We start from the raw sequence: 25,715 nt of genomic DNA, 5'->3' as shown, positions 1-25,715 counted from the left end.
TCAAAAGTTTCATAAGTATCATATAATGGAACGGATTCATTAACTTTTTTCAAGTAATTTTGCTTAATTTTTAATTGGTTTCTTTTGTATTTATTTTTAATTAAAGATGATTATTCAACGCATAAAAAGTTAAGAAATATTAGGTTACTTTTTTCATTATCCGTCCCCAATACAATGGATATGTGTTCTATACGTCTGACTGTGAATATCAACTGCTAGATCATTGCTTCCAAATAATTACACGCTTTTAAGTTTTCTCGGGAGGTTAATCTAGCTATCGGTAATGTATTTTTCAAGGTAGGTTTGATCGAAACTCTGCCATCTACCACTAATAAATGATAACTATTTTATCTCAGTTTTAGCCAAGTTTAGCTTCATTTTTTCCTATGTGCCACTGGTAATGCACCTGGTATCACTTTTTGTACAAATTTTATATTCAACTAATACGTTTTACACTAATAAGTAATTATTATTATTATTATTATTTTAAAAAATTAACTTATTATAAAAATATGTTTTTTTTTCAATACTATTTATTTATTAATTGAAAAGAAAAAATAAAATAATGAGAATAGTGCTAATTTATCTTTAAACTTTACAACAATTGCAAAAACTCGTTTGAAGGTCGTTTGAAGGGAATAGGACCAATTTTTACTTTTACGAATAGAAAATCTAAACAATAGTAAAGCCTTAATGAGAATATACAAACAATTAAAATAAACATTAATGAATAATTAACATGAAAACTAATTATATTTGAATGATTTTTCTTGTTAATGAAATACCCAACATAAGAAACAAGTGACAGAAAATAAAAAAATAATAATAAAGAATATAAATTTAAAGAAAATATAAAGAAAGAGGCAGAAAACCAATTAAGCAATACAAAAAATATCAACCATAATGTTCTAAGACACGGTAGCCCATTAATAAGAAAGATGTAGAAAACAAATTAAACAATATAAAAAATTTACCTTCCTATACATATTGCCACATATATCATGAATATTCCGAAAGTAATTAGAAGTATAAACAATTGTGACAATTAATTGAAATATATTCTAAAATGGAAGTTGTTGAGAAGTAAGATTAGCTTACCACTTCTTTCAGTCCCTGAGTTTAACTGAACAAAATTTAAGAAGAAAAAAAAAAGACAAACCAACAAGCCAAGAAGATTACATTTTTCTTTTTTATCAAAAGTCTCAAAAGGATGTTTAGGTCCAAATCTATAAGGTAGAAAACTAAAGATTAAGATGGTGAAAGGAAAATAGGTGAAACTAAATCAACTCCAGAAACAAAGCTTCATTACTTTTGTTAAGGCCTACTTCATTGAAGGTTGACGAGCAATCGTTAATACTGTACGCACGACGCGGGTATGACTTCACCTGTTCAAAATTGAAGGAAATTGAAGTTGGTTGAACATAATTAAACAATGTAACTAATGTACCTGCATTACATACTTAAACCCAAGGTTAAAAAATAATCTTTTGATATATAGTTAGAATGTACAACCAATGTAACGGATCACAAAATTGAGTGATATGAAAACTAATAATTTCTGATACAAGGATGGCAAATAACTACCGATGTTGCCCAAACTCATTGACTAGGTATAGGTATAGGTATAAATATGTTTAGTATCTAATTTTGTAAATTAAAATTGAATGTGTACTAAAGATCCATTGGCTCTGATCATGTTTTAACTATTATCAAATATACAAGTTAAATGCCACATTATCATGTTTTAAATATTATCAAATATACAAGTTAATTGCATTCCCCAAATCCTAATTAGAATCACTTATGGAAGTTGAAACTAGTATAACTAATGACATGTTTAAAACATATCTCGTACGAAGCATGTTGCTCGATAACCTTAACAAATAAGTAACGATCATTGACACCTTAAGTTACACCAATCACAGAAATCATTTCAAATAGTATAACAACATGAGAAGTTTTATTCAGACATAGCAGCTTTTTCTAAGTTAGGCAACTATCCTAGTGAGCCAAATATTTGACAACATACACTCTTTTTTAGATCAAAATTTGATTTTCGAAACCCAAATTCTTGTCTTCATTTTGATGCACCAACATCAAAATATGGGCCAGAATTTAATTGTCGAATAATCCATCGGTTTTTTTTCTCTAAAAGAAAAAGTAAAAGTTAAAAAATAAGTGTATCTGAGAACCGAACTCTAGCCTAAAAATAAGTGTGGTATTGGTAAACATTAGACACATAATACTAATTATAATTTCCTTTTTGGAAAAAAGTGGTATGTCAGAAAACATTTCAACGACACACAAAGGTTGAATCGAGAAATCAAGTGGGAAGGAAAAGGGACACTCACAAATCTATAGGTTCCAGGCTTCTGTGCTCCAGATACGTCTATGAAATCAAAAAGAAGCTACCGAAGGTAACAAAATGACAATTCGTTAGCCAACTATCCATACTTTCATAATAATGTAAAATAGGAATATTACTCCTAATAATGTTTGTCACGTGTAACACCTATTTCATAAGCGTGCATTCATGAAGAGAATAAGAGAAAAATACAAAAGACTTGTTTGAGTTTTTAAAGAAAGTAACTGACAAACTGAAGTGAGAAATTATTTTACTCTATGTTCTTGTGAGAGAACATCAATGATTTTGAAATAAACTTTCAAAAAAGTATATCTTAATTAAAATGCAGAAATACTACCAGGATTTTGATCTCATCCGGTATTAAAAATGAATTTAGGAAAAATTTCTCACTTCTCCAAACAAAAGAAAAAAAATGGGCCTAAGGGCAATAAATGCCGGTTGGTGCACGAGTGAACAAAGAAAAAGGGGAAATGAAGGAAATCTAATGAAAGAAGGGAGTGAACAAGTGTAGAAATCTGTCGTGACTGAAAGTGAAATGCTGAAAAATAAAAGGACAGCTACCAAGAGGAGATTTGGGGAAGAGACATGGAGAATAATAAGTGTATGCTGTCTTGTAGTTTTAGGAGGGTATCCAAGCATATCTGGAATTGGAGGTGGCATTGGCTTGGGAAATGTTTACTGTTTTGTAGTGTTGGTTGGTTCCTATATTCTCGAGTAATTATTCTGGTTTCTCTTTCCTGTTGTTATTTCTGTTTCAGAGCTGCATTCACTACTTCCGCAGAGATATCTCTCTGTAAGGAGCTGAGCTCCATTCCTTTAAGCTGAGAATTATTTAGAATTTAGTTTTCATCATATTCTAAAACTAATTTTACCTCCAGTTTGTCAGTTTTGAGAAAGCGACGTTCACAGCGACCACCATCTGGCATTCGAACAACAATAGTAACTACTTCATCAGACAACAGTGGTTCCTTGGAGAGCCTAAGTTTTTTCTTGTCAAGTATTTTCATCAATTCCTGCAATCACGAGCCACACAAAATTCAATAGTGCTTTTAAAAACAAGGAATGGCATACACCGTACAAAGAAATAAAAAAAAACATTAAAAAAAAAATACAAGTCACGTTCAAGAAAAGTTTTTCTTACCAAGAGATCATGACTCTTAGTACTACAAATCTGAGGAATCATGATTCCTATAGATGACTAAAATCTATTTGGTTTGTCATAAATACTGATGGAAAAAATATACTAGTTTCCTGGGAATCAAATAGTTACACGACATCTTTATCAACAATTTTAATTATTGACCACATTAAACTATCTAAGAAGAATAATATGGTATTTATATTTTATATAGTAGTAAAACTTTTTTGTATATTTTATATTCTCATATCCCCTTTGAGAAGAATTTTGTGGGAAATGGTAGCTAAAAAAATCCCAGAAAACATGATTTGCAGCAGTAATGTTATATTTTAAAACATGTAAAGGTGAAATCGAACATTATAAACATAAAAAAAATCCCGGAAAACATGTTTTCTAAATGTATTACCTTTTCTTCAAGCATCTTTTTGCATGATTCTTCTTCCCGTGAGGACTGGCTTTCAGTGTTATTGAAAGAGTTCAATTCCTTTTGTTTATCAGCTCGTAGTGATGCTAGATAGTCAGCATCCTGCACAAAATTACGACAAATTAGGTATCATGTCATAAACCTTGATCACACAGGCATCATCGCAAGAATCTAAACCTGTTGTTGTTTAAGCAACCGAGAGTCAGTTAATAATTGTGACATAGAAGTGGACATGCACTGCGTTTCTTTTGGACGATGTTGCAGATTAGGCAAGGATGGAACACTGTGAGTGGAAATTTCACCAAAAAGTGCAGTTTCAACCAACAATGCTTCATTAATCTCTTCGGCAGAAATACCACCCCACTACAACGAGAAATAAGGCGAGATTATTGAGCATAATAATCATCAGTTTATGGATAAAGCCTCATGCGTACATAAAAGAATATTGGGTCTCCAATGGTTACCTTGTTAGAAAGAAAAACATCTTCATTTTGTTGACTATGACCACCAGCACTGTCAATTGACAAATGACTGCTGACTGGTTGTGCAACATCTTGAACTACATTTTCATCAGATGATGTTCCTAACTTGATTTAGAAAATAGATATAATTTGTCAAAGAAAGATATATTGGCTCTAATTGGCATAACTTGTTAAAAATAACAATAATAACTGAAAATCTAGCAATTAAAAGCTAAGAAACTAGGAGCTCAAAACTGAAACCTAGCTCATTAAAATGAAAAGTGCGAACTACCAAAACACTATCGTGCTGTTTTTCCATCTCAACCTTGTAAAAAATTTTAAACCGTTTCTGAAAGAGGTTGGCTCATTACATTTATTGATCTTACAAGGGTCTGTTGCGTTCAGTTAATGTTTTGCAGAAAAAGGGATTTTCACCAAAGTTTGGTAACTATATTCCCCTAAAAAAATGTGGAGGCAGAAACGAAAAAAAAATCCTCATAGAAGCCACTATAGCTTTTATAGTTTCAGAAGGAAAGTTCCTAATTTTTATGGAGAGTGTTAGATATATTATCCTTATCTTATTTATTTTTTATCTTTAGTTAGTTTATTATTATTATTTATTTGTATTTTAGACTTAGTCTATATTTCTTTTATTATAAATACAATACCATGTGTGTATATTCAACACAAAGGAAAATTATTCTCATACCTAATTTTACTATATTCAACATGGCATTAGAGCCTAAGATTCTTTTAAGAAAAAATTACAGGAATTATTGAGATAGTAGCTGTTGGAAGTCCCACATCGACTAGAGATAAGACCAAATTATAATATATAAGTGAGGTGCAAACCTCACTTTACAAGCCGGTTTTGTGGGGTTGAGTTAGGCTTAAAAACTCACTTTCTAATATGGTATCAGAGCTTAGGTTTTGTTCCAGCCAGTTCCACAGTCTCCGGTATCCATCGCCGCCACCGTCGCCTGAGTTCCAGAATCGATCGGCGACCACACCATTGGAATCGTCTCGGTCGGGCGACCACCGTGGTACAAAGATCGCGGCGAACGGACCACCCACGCGCCTCCACGCGCCGCCGCAAAGGTCACCAGATCCGCCGCTTCCCGCCGTGCGTGCCGGCGCGTCGCCGGCGAGATCCGCCGCCGACCAGGACCGTCGTGCTCGCCTCCTCGTCCTCTTTCTGGATCTGTTGTCGTTGCGTCAATCGGAGCACTTTGGATTTACTTGAGATCTAAAAGAGGAGAAAATATTTCTCAAATGACTTGTTTCATTTCCACTCTTCATCTTACATTTATAGAACTAGAGAGAGTGCTCTCTAGTTGTAATACACTTAACACAACTCACACACCACTCATACACACTCACACACAGCTCATACACACTCACACACAGCTCATACACACTCACCCATAAACCAATAATTCTAACACTCCCCCTCAAGCTGGAGCATACAAATTGTATGTGCCAAGCTTGGAACAAATAAACTCAATCCGAGGTCCCCTTAATGACTTAGTCAACATATCTGCAAGTTGGTCATTTGATCCAACAAACTCAGTACATATTTCTTTTGACAATAACTTTTCCCGAACAAAATGACAATCAATTTCTATATGTTTGGTTCTCTCGTGAAACACTGGATTTGATGCAATGTGAAGAGCAGCTTGGTTATCACAATACATCTTCATACCCTGGATGTCACAGAAGTTAAGTTCTTGAAGGAACTGCTTCACCCATATAAGTTCACATGTTAATGAAGCCATTGCCCTATATTCAGCTTCAGCTGTTGATCGAGCCACTACATTTTGTTTCTTACTTTTCCATGAGATAATGTTTCCTCCAAGGAAAACACAATATCCCGTAGTAGATCGTCTATCAATAGGAGAACCTGCCCAATCAGCATCACAATATCCTGATACTTGAAGGCTTCCTTTTTCTTCATATAACAGCCCTTGCCCAGGAGCCTTTTTTACATACCTTAGAATGCGAATGATAGCATTCCAATGGTCAACACATGGAGCTTGCATGAACTGACTAACCACTCCAACTGCAAAAGATAGATCCGGCCTTGTAATAGTAAGATAGATTAGTTTTCCAACTAGCCTCCTATATCTCTCTGGGTCGGAGAATAACTCACCTTCTTCTGTTGTTAATTTTTGATTTGGATCCATAGGGCTATCAACCGGTCTACAATCAATCATGCCTGTTTCTTGCAAAATATCCAGAGCATACTTCCTTTGGGAGATTACAACTCCATCTTTTGACTGAGCTACTTCAATGCCTAGGAAGTATTTGAGGCTCCCAAGATCCTTGGTTTGGAAATGTCTACACAAATACTCCTTCAATTGAGATATTCCAGTAGTATCATTTCCTGTAATAACTATATCATCAACATATACTATCAAGTAAACACATTTTCCTGGAGACGAATGATAATAAAAGACTGAATGATCTGCTTCACTACGTTTTAGCCCAAATTTTTGAACAATGGAGCTAAACTTTCCAAACCAAGCACGTGGTGATTGCTTGAGCCCATATAGAGATCGGTTCAATTTACAAACCATACCAGACTCCCCCTGAGCAACAAACCCAGGAGGTTGCTCCATATAAACTTCTTCCTCAAGATCACCATGGAGAAAGGCATTTTTGATATCTAGTTGATGAAGTGGCCAATGACGAATGGCTGCCATTGCAAAGAACAATCGAATGGTAGTCATTTTTGTCACGGGAGAGAAGGTATCACAATAATCAAGACCATAAACCTGAGTGTACCCTTTTGCAACCAGTCGAGCTTTGAGTCTATCAATGTCACCATTAGGACTGACTTTAATTGCATATACCCATCGACAACCAACAGCCTTTTTGCCTGAGGGAAGTGGCACAAGCTCCCAAGTTTGACTGTGGTCAAGAGCCTGCATTTCTTCAATCATGGCTTGTCGCCATCCAGGATGATCAAGTGCTTCTTTCACAGTTTTAGGAATAACCACAGCAGATACTGAGGATAAAAGTGAATAAAAGGAGGGAGATACTCTGTGATAACTAAGAAAATTATAAATGGGATGAGGGTTTCGAGTGGAACGATTACCTTTTCTGAGAGCAATGGGCCAACCAGAATCATCTTCATCAGGAGACGTGACAGGAGATGGTGACGGAGAAGAATCTGAAGAAGAAGATCCACCATTTTCTGGAAGAGGAGTATCCATCAGGGTACTGTGTCGAAGGATATCAGTATGTGGAGAGGAAGGTTCGGGAGGACCTTGGGTATGACTTGGATTGACTGAAGTATTTGAGATATTAGACTCAACCACTGGAAGAGGAAGTACCTGTTGGAGGATATGAACATCTTGAACAGATGGAGAGAAGAAAGGTGTCTGTTCAAAGAAGGTAACATTAGCAGACATGTAGTATTTTTTGGTTTCAGGAGAGTAACATCGATACCCTTTTTGAAGGCGAGAGTAGCCCAAAAATACACATTTGATTGCACGAGCAGAGAGTTTGTCGAGCCCCGGAGACATGTCGTGAACAAAACAAACACAACCAAAGACTCGAGGAGAGGTGTGAAAGAGAGGGTTATTGGGAAAGAGAATGGAGAAAGGAACTTTATTATTGAGAGAGGAGGAGGGCATTCTATTAATAAGAAAACATGCAGTTAAGATGGCATCTCCCCAGTGATGAACAGGAATATGAGCACCAAGCAAAAGGGTACGAGCCGTTTCAACCAAGTGTCTATTTTTTCTTTCTGCTATACCATTTTGCTGGGGTGTATGAGGACAAGTGGACTGATGCAAAATACCATGGGAGCTAAGAAGTGAAGAAAAAGTTGATGAGAAATACTCTTTAGCATTATCACTTCGTAAGACTTTAATAACTTGGCCAAATTGGTTTTTGATTTCATTCAAAAAGGATGTGAAAATGGGTAACAATTCAGAGCGATCTTTCATCAGATAAACCCAAGTACATCTAGAATACTCATCAATAAAGGTAACAAAATACCGAAAACCAAAAGAAGAGACGCGACTAGGTCCCCAAACATCAGAATGAATAATAGAAAAACTAGAAGTACACATTGATTGAGATCTTTTAGGGAAGACAGATCTAACATGTTTTCCTAGTTGACAAGACTCACATTCTAAAGTCTAAAGACCACTAAGTTCAGGACACATCTTTTTTAATTTTGACAAGTTAGGATGGCCAAACCGATCATGTAACACTTTAGGAGGAAGAGCGGCAACACAAGATACCCGTGGACGAAATCCAAAATGGTATAAACCTCCAGCTTCATATCCTTCTCCAATCTGTCTCCCCGAGCCACGCTCCTGTATAACAAAAGATTTTGAATCAAACGTTATTGAACAATTTAATATTTTGGTTAACTGACTTAGGGAAATTAAATTGAATGGACAGCTAGGAACAAAAAGAACGGATTTCAGAGTTAAAGAGGGAGACAGGGAAACTTGACCGACTCCCTTTGAACAAATTTTAGAGCCATTTGCAAGGGTAATGAAATGGGGTTTTTCTTGGAGGGAAAGATTTGAGAACAATGAGGTATTACCAGAAATGTGATCAGAAGCACCCGAATCAATTACCCATGAATTTGGACCTGCCATGGATTGAGAAATGCAAGCTGTGGACGTACTTGAGGACTGAGATGATTGTGCCAAGCTGTTAGACTTTAAGCGTAGATACTCTTGATACTCTTCCTCGGTAAACTTGGAGTTGGAAGTGGAAGTTTCAACCTGAGAGATATTAGCGCTTTTTGAAGGAAAACCATGCAAGGAGTAGCAGTTTTCTCGGGTGTGACCCATCCTGTTACAGTAAGAGCATTGACGTCCTCGACCTCCACGTCCTCCACGACCTCCTCCTCTAGTTCCACGTCCTCCTCTTCCTCGCGTGGCAACCATGACAGATGGTTCTATTGTTTCATGAGCTTCCTGAGACTGAGACACAGGAACACGAAGAAGACGTGTGGTCAAAGCTTCCAAGGAAGGGACTTCATGACTTGTCAGAAGTTGATCTCTGATGTGATTCAAATCTGGATGCAAAGTACGGAGGATCATCACCATATAATACTGGTCAAGTTTCTTTTTGATATCTTCTGAAGATTCCAAGAACATTCTCAATTCTTCCACAGCTGCTTGGGCTTCAGTCATGAAGGAGACCATATCATGATCTATCATTTTGAGACAGGCGAGCTTGTTTGCGGTATCATAGAGACGTTGAATATCATTAGCATAAATGCTTTGAGCTTTCTTCCAAAAGGTGTGACATGTCTTGAAGGCTCTAAGAGATATCAAAAGTCGGGGTTCCACAGATTGCCACAATAGGGCACATAATTGAAAATCAGCTTGTTTCCATTGTTCAGCCATGTCAGATGGTACTTGACTCCCATCTTGCTCAAGGTGGTCATAACGTCCTTGACCAAGGAACCACATTTCTACAGCAGCAGACCAAGACATATAATTCTTTCCATTTAGCTTTTCGGAAGTGATTGAGGGACTTCCAGAGAAAGAAAGAGCACTTCCAGATGCCATTCTTCGATAAAAACAGGAGAGGGAATCAGAAAAAACCGTGAAGGACCAGAAAACCCTATAGGGTTTCTTAAGGTTTTCTTAAAGGGAAGCTTCTGGACCCACCAAAGTAAGATTTTGAGGGTCAGAACGGACAGAGGAGATGAGGGCGACAGCTATGGAGGTGGCGCGGAGACTTTTCGGTGAGCAGAGGGCGGCGCGTGGGCAGCACGCGCCTGTTCGCAGCGCGCAAAGAGGCGGCGCGTGACGGCGCGTGACCGAGAATCAGGCGAACCCACCGGTGGGGTTGGCTGTCGCGTGAAGAGGCGAACCAGATCCAGTGGTCGTCGGACAGAGCGGTGACGACGGACGGCGGCGGACGGCGGATGGCGGCGGACGGCGGCGGACGGCGGCAGACGGAGGTGGACGACGGCAGACGGTAGTTGACAAATACCAGGATGGCTGACAACCAAGTTGAAGAACATGAAACTGCAGTTGACAGCTGCAGATAGTGGCGAGACAGCCACAGACAACTACGAACGGCACCGGACAGGTGCGACCAGCAGTGACAGTGCTGGTGGACAACACACGGAAACCAGAGCAGGATGAACCCGCTCTGATACCAACTTGAGATCTAAAAGAGGAGAAAATATTTCTCAAATGACTTGTTTCATTTCCACTCTTCATCTTACATTTATAGAACTAGAGAGAGTGCTCTCTAGTTGTAATACACTTAACACAACTCACACACCACTCATACACACTCACACACAGCTCATACACACTCACACACAGCTCATACACACTCACCCATAAACCAATAATTCTAACAGATTTTTTAGGGTTTCTCCCTCTCCATGGCTGCCCAACTTGATGATCGGAGTCGGTCTCGCCAACCAGGTAAAAGACGTCCAAAATGTGACCACTGTGGCAAGCTAGGCCACAAAATTGATAGATGTTATGCGCTTCATGGACGTCCTCCTCGACCTATAGCAATGGCTAATTCTGATCCACCTCCCCGATCACCGTCTGCAGACCATCCTACTTCATCAAATACCATAAATAACCCTGTACTCTTTCAGGAATTTCTCAGATGGTATGAGGACCGTCACCACTCTAGTTCCACTACATCTGTTATACGCACAGGTACTCCTTTTGTTGGTCTGACTCACTCTCTCGGATCTTGGGTCCTTGACTCAGGAGCCACCGATCATATCACTGGTAACAAGTTCTTGTTTTCTTCCTTGTCATGTCCGGATAATTTACCCTCGGTAACGATGGCTGATGGGTCTAGAGTCTCATCTCATGGTATTGGTACTGTTCATATTTTTCCGTCCATATCCATTGATAATGTACTTTATGTCCCTGGGTCTCCTTTTAACTTATTGTCCGTAAGTCGTCCAACTCGTTCCCTTAATTGTGTTATTTCATTTACCAAAGATTCTGTTTGGTTGCAGGACCGGAGTTCGAAACACATGATTGGCACAGGATGTGAGTCTCATGGCCTATATCATCTCAGCCCTTCTCCACATGCTGGCGTAATCATGGAGTCACCATCCCTTCTTCATGCTCAGTTAGGTCATCCCAGTCTTGCCAAACTGCAGCAACTTGTTCCGAGTCTGTCCAAATTATCAAGTTTTTCGTGTGAGTCTTGTCAGTTAGGTAAACATACTCGTAGTTCCTTTCCTCGTAGTGTTTCACAACGAGCGTCATCCCCCTTTTCATTAGTTCATTCTGATATTTGGGGACCTAGTCGTGTTAAGTCAACTTTAGGATTTCAGTATTTTGTTACCTTTATTGATGACTATTCCAGATGTACTTGGTTGTTTCTCATGAAGAATCGTTCTGTGTTGTTTTCTATTTTTCAATCTTTTTTCAATGAAATAAAAACTCAGTTTGGGGTTTCTATTCGCATTTTACGCAGTGATAATGGCCGTGAATACCTTTCTCAACAGTTTAAACATTTTATGGCTTCTCATGGCATTCTTCACCAAACCTCATGTGCTTATATACCCCTCAACAAAATGGGGTGGCTGAGCGCAAGAATAGACACCTTATTGAAACAACTCGTACCCTTCTCATTCATGGTCAAGTACCCTCACGTTTTTGGGGTGATGTTGTTCTCACGGCATGTTATCTTATCAACCGCATGCCATCTTCCGTCCTAGAGAACAAAATCCCTCATTCTATCTTATTTCCTCAAGACCCTCTACATCCATTACCTCTTAGAGTTTTTGGGTCTACATGTTTTGTTCATGATTTTAGTCCTGGTCTTGATAAGTTATCTCCTAGGTCTCACAAATGTGTCTTCTTAGGATTTCCACGGTCACAAAAGGGCTATAAGTGTTTTTCCCCTTCTCTCAATCGTCATTTTATCTCTGCTGATGTCACTTTTGATGAATCTTTTTTTTACTTTACACATCTATCTTCTAGTTCTGTACCTCTCCCTGTTACTATTGATATTCCTCTTATTTGTGATCCTCCTGGTGATGCTCCACCCATTTTGTCTCCTCCTTCTTTAGACTCTCATTCACCACGGGATCGTCCTTCACCACCACCCCTTCAGGTTTATAGTCGCCGCAATTGTCTCCCTCATGACTCACTTCCAGTGCCGCCTCCTGTGTCTCCTCCGGCTCCAGCAAATGAGTCTGACTTGCCTATTGCCCTCCGTAAAGGTATACGCTCTACCCATAACCCTTCCCCCCATTATACTGTTCTTAGTTACCACAGATTATCTCCATCTTTTTACACTTGTCTCTCATCCATTTCTTCTGTGTCAATTCCTAAATCTATGGGTGATGCCTTAACTCATCCTGGCTGGCGTCAAGCTATGCTGGATGAATTAAGTGCTTTACAGAAAAGTGGAACTTGGGAGCTTGTCCAATTACCATCTGGAAAGTCTGTTGTTGGTTGCAGGTGGGTGTATGCTATCAAGGTTGGCCCTGATGGCACAATTGATCGTCTGAAAGCTCGACTGGTTGCCAAAGGCTACACACAAATTTTTGGTTTGGATTATGGTGATACTTTTTCTCCAGTGGCAAAAATGACCTCTATTCGCCTATTCCTTGCCATGGCCGCTCTTCGACAATGGCCTCTTTACCAACTTGATGTCAAAAATGCTTTCCTCAATGGTGATTTGCATGAAGAAATTTATATGGAGCAACTGCCTGGCTTTGTTGCTCAGGGGGAGTCATCTGAATTGGTATGTCGTCTTCGCAAATCCTTATATGGCCTAAAACAGTCTCCTCGAGCCTAGTTTGGTAAATTTAGTTGTGTTGTTCAACAATTTGGTATGTCTCGCAGTGAAGCGGATCATTCAGTGTTCTATCGCCACTCAAGTGCTGGATGTATTTACTTAATAGTGTATGTCAATGATATTGTTCTCACAGGAAGTGACTCTCTCGGCATTTCTCAGATGAAACAACACCTTTGTCATCATTTTCAAACCAAAGATCTTGGCAAACTCCGATACTTTTTGGGTATTGAAGTAGCACAATCCAATGATGGTATTGTCATATCTCAGAGGAAGTATGCGTTAGACATCTTGGAGGAAACAGGGTTAATGAACTGTAAATCTGTTGAGACACCTATGGACCCTAACATCAAACTCCTACCAAATCAGGGGGAGCCTTTCTCAGATCCTGAATGGTACAGAAGATTAGTTGGTAAATTAAACTATCTTACTGTTACGCGTCCTGACATTTCCTTCGCAGTTAGTGTGGTGAGTCAATTTCTAAACTCCCCATGTGAAGACCATTGGGATGCAGTTGTTCGCATACTGAAGTATATTAAAGGATCACCTGGAAAAGGTTTGCTATATGGCCCTAACAACGATACAAAAATCGTTTGCGATTCAGATGCTGATTGGGCCGGTTCCCCTTCTGATAGGAGGTCTACTTCTGGATATTGTGTCTCAATTGGTGGCAATCTGATATCTTGGAAAAGTAAGAAGCAAAGTGTTGTGGCAAGGTCCAGCGCAGAAGCAGAATATAGAGCTATGGCATCCGCTACTTGCGAGCTTGTGTGGCTTAAACAATTACTTAGTGAATTGAAATTTGGAGATGTCACTCACATGACACTTATATGTGATAATCAAGCTGCTCTTCATATTAGCTCTAACCCTGTCTTCCATGAGAGAACCAAGCACATTGAAGTTGATTGTCATTTTATTAGAGAAAAAATCATATCCGGAGATATCAAGACTGAGTTCGTTAACTCAAGCAACCAGTTGGCAGACATATTCACCAAGTCCTTACGAGGACCTAGAATTGACTATCTTTGTAACAAGCTTGGAACATATGATTTATATGCTCCAGCTTGAGGGGGAGTGTTAGATGTTATGTTGTGTGTTTTTTGTTAATTGGGCTTAGCCCATTCTATATTTAGGGTTTAACCCTTATCTTACATTATAAATAAACTACCCTATGTGTATGCTAAACACATAAGGGAGATTTCTCCTAATCTTCTCTACTATTTCATATGGTATCAGAGCCTGGTTAGAGCCTATCCTAACGAGTTCTAAGTGGGCATTCTATTCTTCTATTCCACCCGCTATCGGGCTGTTATCGGACCACCCAATTTCTACTATCACGCATGAGATGTCTATACCTCGGCATGAAGGGGGTGTGTTGGAAGTCCCACATCGACTAGACATAAGGTCAATTCTTAGTTTATAAGTGGATGCAAACCTCACCCTACAAGCCAGTTTTGTGGGGTTGAGTTAGACTTAAAACCCACTACTAATATGATATCAGAGCCATGGTTGAAGCCTATCTTAGCGAGTTCTAAGTGGGCATTGTATTCTTCTATTCCACCCGCTATCGGGCCGTTATCGAACCATCCAATTTCTACTATCACACACGAGATGTCTATACCTCGGCGTGAAGGGGGTGTGTTCGAAGTCCCACATTGACTAGAGATAAGACCAAATTATAATATATAAGTGAGGTGCAAACCTCACCTTACAAGCCGGTTTTGTGGGGTTGAGTTAGGCTTAAAAACTCACTTTCTAATAGTAGCTATGGTCAGAAGTGAAGAAAGCAAAAGCGAAATAATGATACAAACCCAACCATGGAAAATTCTAGGGAAATAATGCTAGAAACCCCAACCATGGTAGCTTTCGGTCGGCCATGATGGTAGACCAGAAAAGGGGGAATAGCCAATATGGAGAAGAGAGGTGAAGGAGTGTGGTGTACTGTTGTGTATTACAATATAAACAGAATAATCAAAAGTATCAACTGTGAAAAGGGAAGTGATGCAAATTCAATACTATTATAAACCAGAAAACTCAGAAGGTTCCAGGACCCTCTGCCAGAGCCAAGCTCTTGAGAAGAATAGTAATAATTCTTCTCCCCCCAATCCACTGAAAACAAAACATGTCCTCCCTCACCTCCTACACCTCAGAATATATAACAACCCATTCTCTTTTTCTCTCTCTTCTAACTAACACAATTCTCTCACAAAGCCACGTCACCCTTTTCTCTCCTCTTATAAACTCTGCTCCACCTATTTTTATTATTTCCTCCTCCTTGGATCAAGGGTTCATTGATTTCCATAACACCTGGGTACGTATCAATGCCTTCTTCATAAATTAAAGCCTTGTCCTCAAGGCTAAACTCTGGAAACTGACTTCGAATATTTACTTCATCTTCCCAAGTGGCTTCGTCTGCATTCTGTTCTTTCCATTGAACCAGTACCTGCTTCTTAGTTTCCCCTCTTTTGGTATAGTTCCTAGTGGCTAAGATGGCCATAGGAACTAATACTTTGGCTCTGTCATCATCTAACCTTGTAGGGAAAGCATCCTTAACCTTATACTTGCCCACCGCCTTCTTCAGCAAAGATACATGAAAAACAAGATGGATCTTTGAAGTAGGTGGTAATTTCATACGATATGTCACCTCTCCTACTTTCTCCTCTACTTCAAATGGTCCACAGTATTTAGCACTTAATTTATGATTAATTCTGCTTATGACCGACTGTTGTCTATTCTGTTGCAACTTCAAAAACACAAGATCTCCCACAGAAAAATGTCTTTCCCTTCGATGCTTATTAGCTTGAATAGTCATTCTGTCTTGGGCACGCAATAAATGAGACTTCAACTGTCTTAGTGCTTCATCCCTCTCTAGAAGATCCTTTTGAACAGCTGCTACCCTTACCTCTCCTTGAACCACCTGTACAATCTTCGGAGGAGGTCTTCCGTACACCGCTTCAAAAGGAGTGATTTGCGTGGAGCTATGATAAGTGGTATTAAACCACAACTCTGCCCACGGCATCCAAATCACCCACGTTTTGGGTTGATCAGTAATAAAACATTTGAGGTAAGTCTCTAGACATCGATTAGTTACCTCAGTCTGTCTGTCCGATTGCGGATGATACGCCGTGCTCATTTTTAGCTTTGTTCCTTGCATCTTAAAGAGCTCCCACCAAAACAAGCTCATGAATATTGGATCCCTATCACTCACCACCGAATTCGGTACTCCATGCAGCCTTACTATTTCTTTTACAAAAATCTCAGCCAAGGACTTTGCTGTATAAGGATGTTTAAGGGGAACAAAATGGCAATATTTTGTTAAACGATCCACCACTACCAAAATTGCTTCAAATCCTTTAGACCGGGGCAATCCAGTAATGAAATCCATACTGATATCATCCCAAACTCTTTCCAGAATCTGTAAAGGCTGTAATAAACCATTAGGGGTTGCTGTTATGTATTTCTGCCTCTGACATGTATCACAGGCTTGGACAAATTGTTGGACATCTTTCTTCATTCCTTTCCAGTACACATTGGCTACAATCCTTCTGTAGGTTTGGTAGAACCCTGAATGACCCCCTTGCGGAGTAGAGTGAGCTTCTTCCAATAATCTATTGACCCACACAGATTTCTCCGGTACCACTAAGCAATTCTTATAATATAAAACACCTTGTTTATATTCATATCCCACATAAACTTGTCCAGCCTTCATTTCTTCTATTATCTTCTTCAATTTACCATCAACATGTACTGCTGCATTAAGCTCTTGCAAATCTAACCAATGCAAATCTAACCAAACTGGAAAAGACACCATGCTCTTCATTTCTCCCTCATCTCTACTTTGCGATAGAGCATCTGCCCCCTGATTTTCTTTGCCAGGCGTATAAACAATCTCAAAATTATAGCCTAATAGTCTCGCCAACCAGTTTTGTTGTCCATCTGTTGTTATCCTTTGTTGCATTAATTGCTTAAAACTCTTCTGTCTAAAAAAACAGTAAATTTGCGACCCAAAAGATAAGGCCTCCAATGTTGGATAGCCAATGCCACTGCCATCAACTCTTTTTCGTAGGCTGACTTCGTCAAGTTGCGTGAACTCAAGGCCTTGCTATAGTACGCCACAAGTCTTTTTCCCTGCATTAGGATTGCTCCAATCCCTGTCCCAGAGGCATCACATTCCAGGACGAACTCTTCTTCAAAATTAGGGAGCCTCAACATTGGTGCTGACGTGACCCTTTGTTTGAGCTCATCAAATGCTTCTTGAGCTCGTTCATTCCACCCAAATCCATCCTTTCTAGTCAGCTCTGTTAGTGGTTTAGCTATCTTACCATAATCTTTTATGAACTTACGATAATAGCCTGTGAAACCCAAAATTCCACGAACTCCCTTTACGTTCTTGAGAATTGGCCACTCTAACACACTACTAACCTTTGTTGGGTCCACCGCAACTCCATGTATGGAAATAATATGCCCCAGATACTCCACCTTCTCATGGCCAAACAAACATTTTTCCTTGATCGCAAATAATTGGTGATCTCTCAACACTTCCAGCACCTTCTCAAGCAACTGCATATGCTCTTCCCAACTGTTGTTGTACACAAGTATGTCATCAAAAAACACCATTACCCCTCGTCTCAACAGCGTCCAAAAAACTTCATTCATGAGAGCTTGGAATGTCGACGGCACGTTCATAAGTCCAAAGGGCATCACGAGGTACTCATAGTGACCTTCATGGGTTCGGAATGTTGTCTTTGGAATGTCTTCCTCCCTCATTCTGACTTGATGATATCCTGAACAGAGGTCCAGTTTAGAGAAATATTTGGCCCCGTGCAACTCATCCAGTAACTCCTCAATAATTGGGATTGAAAATTTATCTGGAATAGTGGCCTTGTTCAAAGCTCTATAATCAACACACATGCGCCATTTGTTATTTTTCTTCTTCACCAAAATGACTGGGCTCGAATAAGCACTCTGGCTATGCCTGATATGACCCACTTCAATCAACTCTTGCACTTGTCTCTCAATTTCATTCTTCTGATGATACGAATATATGTAAGGCCTCACGTTAATGGGTTCTTGTCCTGGTTTGAGATGAATTTTGTGTTCCTTTACACGGATAGGAGGTAGCCCCTTAGGTTCTTCAAACATATCTTTGAAATGTTGCAGCAAGTGGTTTAAGATACTTCGTTGCTCTGGACCCAACTCTGCAACTTCCATCTTCTCTCTTTCCTACAACACCCCGCATATTGAAATTAACAATGAATCCCCAAGAGGGACCCCTCTTAGCAGTTTCTCTCCTTGTTGGGTCTGGATCTTCATTCTCTATTTTTTCCAATCCATAGTGGTCTCTCCCAACGTCGTTAACCACGACATCCCCAATATCACGTCCATGTCCTCCAAATCAAAGAGAAAAGCATCAACTTCAAACTCACCATCATCAATCCTTACTTTGATACCTCGACAAATCCCTTGAGTATCAGATTTGTGCCCATCTCCCATCAGAATCTTCATTTGTTTGGTTCTTTCCCACTGGCAACCCAAAGCTTCCACAAGCTTTTGCGAAATAAAATTGTGCATGGCTCTACTATCGACTAAGAACAACATGACCACCCTCAGCTGCTTAATAGGACATTGATGAAGGGGACCGTACACCCCACCACATTTGAAACACAAGCCCCTTTGTTTTCGGTCGAGAAGTTCTTGATAAGAAAGATGATTTGCTCCTCTATCATGTGACCCCCCTTTATTCTCAACAAAAGTACATTCTTTATTTCATGAAAGAATTTAGGATGAATAAGTTTAGTGTTTAAAATTGGTCTAGTAAAATTTGTTCAGCTTGTTGTATAACAAGGTTGTCCGATAATACATTTACATTTGTTCTTTGTGGATCTTAGTGTATGTATCTCATTCAGCTGAGTGAAGTACGCATGATTGAGATTGGTTTATAGTAGAACTAGATGGTTACTTCAAACTCTCATGAATAGCATAGTCAAGTAAATGGTACTTTATTCCTCTAGACACTTCCAAACTTCAATAGGAATTATTACAAATGGAAACTTCAACTTTCCTCATTCACCATGACCACCCTCAGCTACTTAAGAGGACATTGATGAAGGGGACCGTACACCCCACCGCATTTGAAACACAAGCCCCTTTGTTTTCGATGAGAAGTTCTTGATAAGAAAGATGATTTGCTCCTCTATCACGTGACCCCCCTTTATTCTCAACAAAAGTACATTCTTTATTTCATGAAAGAATTTAGGATGAATAAGTTTAGTGTTGAAAATTGGTCTAGAAAAATTTGTTCAGCTTGTTGTATAAGAAGGTTGTCCGATAATACATTTACATTTGTTCTTTGTGGATCTTAGTGTATGTATCTCATTCAGCTGAGTGAAGTACGCATGATTGAGATTGGTTTATAGTAGAACTAGATGGTTACTTCAAACTCTCATGAATAGCGTAGTCAAGTAAATGGTACTTTGTTCCTCTTCCAAACTTCAACAGGAATTATTACAAATGGAAACTTCAACTTTCTCCACAGTTCTAAGGGATATTTTTACTGCTATAACTTGAACTATGCGATATTATTAAGTCAAATTTTCTTCGTTCTCTCAACTTTCTAACTTTTCTTCTTTATATCTAACACATCTTACTTGGTCAAAATATCTTGATTTCGTGTCCCTAATTTTGGCAAAGCCTATTATTGTAGAAATCAGTCAAAATTAATAGATATTATTTGAAGAATCCCTCCGGAAATATTGAGTTATTAGGAGGATATTTTTCTAAGCTAAAACGAAAGTGGTAGTTATTTTATCAAATCTCCATTATTTTTATTCTTTATATATTAGTTTATTTGTAGAGATTTTTTTTTTCCTTTTCTAGGTCGTCGTTTTGAGGAAGTAAACTTTATCTTCCACCCCATCTATCCTGTCTTCAAAAGTATGAGAGGATAAAGTTTTATTCCCTGTTTTTCTACACTTATTTATTTACATCCTCAGTTCTTTGTTCCAAGATTTAAGGGAAACTCCTCATAAGTCTCTGTCAGCACTTTTGTTGACTAATTTCTAGCCTTTCGACACCTTTACTCAACTTTCAACGTCCTTGCATCCTCATAATTTATTTGACTTATTGTTTATTTCTTTTTCTTGAACACTTTCCTACCACCACCACTGAATTTTCTTATCTCTTAGTCCAAAAGCATTGATTAACCCAAAATTAGGGATTAGCAAAATGGGTCGAGCCTGGCAGGCCAGCCTGGCCAAAAAGAGTGGGTCAAGACGACCTCTTCAACTTGGCATCCAGCCCTGTGGGTTAGCCCGCCAGCCTGACCAAGACACAGCTCAACCGATGTCTAACACAGCTCGACCGAAGTTTGATACAACTCGACCGAAGTTTGATATAGCTTAACCGAAGTTTGATATAACTCAACTGAGATTTGATACAACTAAACCGAGATCTGTTTACAGGTTGTTTTCACCCTTTCAACTCGGTATCAACCTGGAAGTCCATCATCGGCCCATTTTCATGTAAAAAGTCAAAAATTAAAAATAAGCAGGCTAGCCTGCCAGCCCGATAGGCCAACAGCACAATGGGTCGAGCAATAAAAGTCAACATGTTCTTAAGTGACGGGCCAACCCATGGCAAGCTAAAGTCGGGCTGGGTTAGCCCGTTTTGCCTCCCCTACCCAAAATTGTTTACACAACCTTCCTATCTTTCTTAGACATGTCACCCCAAATGAGGATAACTTTACCTTGAAATTCTCAATTACCTTCCTCCAATAATTTATCTTTAAAAATCCTATGTCACCCTTGAGCCACCACTTGATCTTTGGGTTTATAACATGTCAAGTTTTCTGTTTACAGCTCTTACAACGGATACCGATAATCAAGACCCTATGTCGTTCAAAAAAACTCTCCCATATTTCACCTCATAATCCTTGTAAACTTTTTTATCAAAGCATCTTACCAAAAAGAAATAAATTTATGAACATGAGATTCCACTCTTACAAGTTACCAGACATTGATTTTTAATATGATCAAAAAGTCAAAATTGAAAAAAATATATGTGCAGTTGCAGGATCTCCTAGCCCAGTCATACACTACCGGTACAAGCTTATCAGATCAATGTTTTTAACCTAGTAGCATTTCAAAAAAAAGAAAAAAAAAACTATCAGATCAAACACCACTAGTAACTTATTTTCCATCAAATACTATTTGCCATAATAAGCTAGCCAATCATACAAGTTGTCTTTCGAAGTGAAAATGGACTATGTAATTGTACAAGTCCTCCCAAAAACTACTTATTTGATTGTATTCAAATTCATGTTGAAAAAATGATATACGCCAACTCAAATCATTTCATGTTTAATTGATATACTCGAAAATTTCGAGTTCTGTAAACTTACTATAAAGCATTTTCAACAAACTATGACAAATCTGTAACCTGAAATGGTGCAGAAGAATTTTCTATGCATTTTAAATAATACAGTACTGATTAGAAAACAGAAATGTACATTAGCAAACCTACGTAGAGAAAGTTAGAGGAGTCTGAACCAGATTACATAACCCTATAGGCTTTTAAGTAAAACATGTCAGTGGGAGTGGACAATGGCCAAAACACGAAAGAAAATAAAACATAATTGAATTTTTTTGCAAACTTTGTGACCACAATGGCCCCATGAATCGTCAATGTAGATTCACTTAATGCAAGCATACATTTCTTCCCTAACACCCGTGCATCTCCTGTATATGTGTGTGAAAAATATAGACGGGCTTACAGGATACACACCTCTAATTGGTTTCTGCTACTGTTAGTTTTCTTTCCCTTGTCTAATAAAAAGTGACCTCCAAGCTGCCCTTCCTTTTCACGACTGTTTTTCTCTTGCTCTGCTGTCTAAATTCAACACAGCTAAGAATCAGAAATATTGGAAACGAAGAAATTGAATTGTACAAATATAATAAATATTTATAAAACCTCTAAGGATGACGCTATTGCACGGGCCAAATCATCATCTTCTTGTTGAAGAGTTTGAGGAAGCCCGCCATTAGATGAATTCTGAAACAATGATTTATTGAAAGCAGGGGAACTTTAGAAAGCATGTAGAAATAGAAGTAAAAACAATATAGTAAATTTCACTGAGTATACATTGACAACATCAATTCGCTCCCATGAAGAACCTCCTCTCGTCTCCATTTTCGAGGCCTCTATAGCTGCCTGAAGCATTGCTTCCTCTGTTTCAGTATCAGGACCATGTGAGGCATTTGACTGAGCTAAAGGGTATTGGTTCTGATAACCATCTGTCCCACGAATTCCTAAACTATGAGAAGATAAATCTTCACCTGTAGTGCCCAATCCTGGTTGATAATGCGGCTCAAACGGATTATTGATCCATGCAGGAACGTCCCTCACCTCTGCCGGATGGGAAGTAAGAGGCTGTGGGCGGTTTGTATATGCAGTACCACCAGCACCACCAGTCCCCTTATATAGATCTCTAAGCTCTCTCCTATAATTTGGGTCAAGTAAGAGTGAAGGTCGAAATCTTCTAGCAGCATTAAGAAAAGGCAAGATTCCATTTGATCCACTGCCACGGTCTTGATTACTTGCGCCAGTGTTATTATATCGTGGGGCAGCAGCAGGATTTTTCCCTTGACCTGATAATCTAGTCCAGGAATCAAACAAACTGAGTAAAAGGACAATACCACTTCAAAGAAAACTCCGCTACTGTAGAGCATGTTTAGTAATATCATTAAAGATTCTCATTTCCAATTAAGATGACAGAACAAAAGAAAAACTATAAACCACTTTGCCATACATGTGCCTATCCCCTTCAAGAAAATGGGCATTAATAGCTTCATTTAGATTGCCCCCATATTCCTGCAACCAGTTAAACAAAAGGTCAAAATAATATAAAGGTCTGCCATTTTATTCATGAAAATGCACAGCATGTCACAAATTATGTATGTAGATATAGTGCATTGCCTTCTTAACATTGTCTCTGTCCAAAATTAATCAAGATCACTCTACATGTACAAGGACCATATTAAAAATTAAAAGTACAAATGACCAATGTGAATAAATTTCATCCAAACCATTTTTAGGAGAAAAAAAATAGAAAGAAATGAAATGACTAAACTAAAACTGTTAGTTTATGTACAAGTTAAAAATAGGAGTTTAAAGAAACTAAACTCAAACACATTTCATTTTTTTATTATTATTTTTCTCTCCTAGAAGGAAAGTAAAAATATGCACGACAGCTGGACCAAACCGATAATAGGTGAAATTTAAAAGGGTTTTACAGTAACATGAGACTAAATTATACGTTGAACCAACTAAGTTCAGCAATTAAGCAGCTTAAAATACGATAAATAATTAAAAATTATTTATAGTTTTTCCTTTTAAACGTTTCTTTTATTTCTTTTAGATCAGCGCTTCTTCTAGCAAGAACAGCGCGAGACTCTTCGCATTCGGAAAATGAAGCTTAAAGAACGAGAAATAATAGAAAACGTGAAAGGAAAAAAAATAAAGAGTGGGAATGTGAAGAGGTGGACCTCTAATTTCTGAACGGCGACGAACTCCGGTGCTCCGGTAATGCGTTGGAAGGCTGCGACGGCTTCCGGGGTGGCCATGGGTGGGTGGATCTCTGGAAGAAACCCAAAAGGTATTGTTTGATTGTGCAGTGAAGTGTCTTGTACAGAATCTTTATGTAATGCGCGCCACCTTATATACTTCGATTCAACTTGTGACGCAACGCAACTCAACACTCTCTACTGTTCTTGATGAAAAAGAAAAACTGCACTGTTTTCTATTCAAAATAAATAATTAGCTTTTAATGTAGTTTTTTTCTTTTCTTTAACATAATTTTTCAGATTTTTTTTTTTCATTTATAAGAAACGAATTTCATCAAATTAAAAGGTAACGATGCTAAAACAATAACACATTATATATAGTAAATTATATGTAACTAGAAGAACTAATGATATATAACATCACTCATATTTTCAATCATCAATTTTTTTTATCAGATATTTAATTATTGACGGGTCTTTCTTTTCCTTATTTTGTATTAGTTTTAAAAGTATTTTAATCCTAGTCGCTTTTATTTATTCTATAACTATATACAAAAAGGATATATATCTACGATAGTTGTATTTTGTTTTATTAATTTTACTGTTTTAATTATTATATTTTAAATTTAAATAATTATTTATATTAAAAATGATTTTTCAATTTTATCATTTCAATAATTATTTTTATAAATTCAAATAATTATTTATTATAAAAAAATTATTTACTTTTTTATTATTTTAATAACTATTTTTTAAAATTTAAATAGTGATTTATAATAAAAAATTATTTACACAATATTACTTATAATATTTTATTTATAACTATAATTATATATCTATAAGTATATACCTCTTTTATTTTTTTAATTTTATTCTTTTAATTATTATTTTTAAAATTTAAATACTTTATAAATATTTAAAAAATACGTTCATTATGATAACATATATATTTACTCTAATAAGGATAAAAAGTTTACTATTTACTAAAAATTATAGAAAAAAAAATAACTATTTTCCTAAAGTATGAGTTGTATATTGAAAGGGAAGAGGTGACTCGTATCATGACAAATAATATTTTATTTTCTTTAACTGTTTCCTATTCCCTTTTAACTCATATTCTCCAATATCATGATCATTAATGCCTATATTACACACACCAACTAAGCAACCGACATTAGAATTTTTTATCCACAATTTATGGGTACAGACTTGGTTTTTGTGGCAATTTGATAATTAGAAGTAAATTACTTTAATAGAAAGTAAAAGAAATGTATGAATTATTTTTATTTAGGCTAACCATTTATTAAAAATTACGAATTAAATGCATTACTTATCATAGTTACTTTATAAAAAATTCGATTTAACCTTCAATAAGTTTAACTTGATAATTAAATAGATATCGGTGCTTGCTGTGTATTGTATTGTTATAGTTTACTTTGTAAAAATTAAAACTTAACCAAAGTGGTAATATATTTAGAAAATTAATTCCCATAAAATCAAACTATATCAAATTAGAAAATCGCATTTTTGCATAGCTAATTGTAATGAAGCGAGGTAATTAGTAGAGCTGTCAAAATGGGTCACAATCCGCGAGTCAATCCGACTCACCACGGGTTTGAGCCGGGTTGAGTTAGAAAAAATTGTATTTTTTTTATGCGGGTCAGATTTCAACACGGTTCATGCGGGTTGAACCCGTGGTGGGTCGGGTTGGCCCACCAACCCACCTATCTAATTTTATTTTATTAAAATTTAATTTTAATTTTATAAAAAAATATTTATTATTTTGTTTTTGCTTAAAAAAATTATTTAAGTTCTTTATTTTCAAAATTAATTAAACACCCATGTTGGGAGTGAAATTTTGGAGTGAAATTTGTTTAGATTAGTATTATAGAAAATTTATAACTTTTTTTTGGTTAAAAAAATTGTAATTAAGTGAGCGAGTGAGCCAACCCGTTTACCCACCAACTCATGGTGGGTCGAGCCGGGTTCGAATTTT

General features: G+C 37.5%; 1 protein-coding gene across 3 annotated transcripts; it reads right to left on the bottom strand.

Moving 5' to 3' along the window:
* Positions 1 to 1,075: 1,075 nt before the first annotated feature.
* Positions 1,076 to 23,946, bottom strand: LOC108347753 (plant UBX domain-containing protein 9). 3 transcript variants are annotated; one of them, XM_017587190.2, is made up of 12 exons: positions 23,702 to 23,944; positions 22,966 to 23,027; positions 22,493 to 22,812; positions 22,299 to 22,384; positions 22,128 to 22,208; positions 21,942 to 22,046; positions 4,392 to 4,514; positions 4,105 to 4,290; positions 3,910 to 4,029; positions 3,238 to 3,378; positions 2,352 to 2,408; positions 1,076 to 1,385 (listed from the first exon to the last, which is right to left on the bottom strand). In XM_017587190.2, the coding sequence occupies exons 1-12, from the start codon at positions 23,777 to 23,779 to the stop codon at positions 1,278 to 1,280; spliced, it is 1,467 nt and encodes a 488-aa protein (XP_017442679.1). In that variant the 5' UTR covers positions 23,780 to 23,944; the 3' UTR covers positions 1,076 to 1,277. The 3 variants fall into 3 exon arrangements, with proteins under 3 accessions (XP_017442679.1, XP_017442678.1, XP_052724540.1); XM_017587189.2 differs by having other exon boundaries at positions 22,299 to 22,812; positions 23,702 to 23,945; XM_052868580.1 differs by lacking the exon at positions 2,352 to 2,408 and having other exon boundaries at positions 22,299 to 22,812; positions 23,702 to 23,946.
* Positions 23,947 to 25,715: the final 1,769 nt, after the last annotated feature.

This window comes from Vigna angularis, chromosome 9, assembly GCF_016808095.1.
Source record: "Vigna angularis cultivar LongXiaoDou No.4 chromosome 9, ASM1680809v1, whole genome shotgun sequence".
Lineage (NCBI taxonomy): Eukaryota > Viridiplantae > Streptophyta > Magnoliopsida > Fabales > Fabaceae > Vigna > Vigna angularis.
This window is presented reverse-complemented; position numbering and strand designations above follow the sequence as displayed.

Excerpts from the sequence above, each read along its gene's own strand:
- LOC108347753 (XM_017587189.2), bottom strand. The coding sequence starts at position 23,779 with ATGGCCACCCCGGAAGCCGTCGCAGCCTTCCAACGCATTACCGGAGCA. Across the intron at positions 22,813-22,965 it reads CTTGAAGGGGATAGGCACAT|ATTATCAGGTCAAGGGAAAA; the intron begins GTATGGCAAAGT and ends TTCCTGGACTAG. Across the intron at positions 1,386-2,351 it reads AGCCTGGAACCTATAGATTT|GTGAAGTCATACCCGCGTCG; the intron begins GTGAGTGTCCCT and ends AATTTTGAACAG.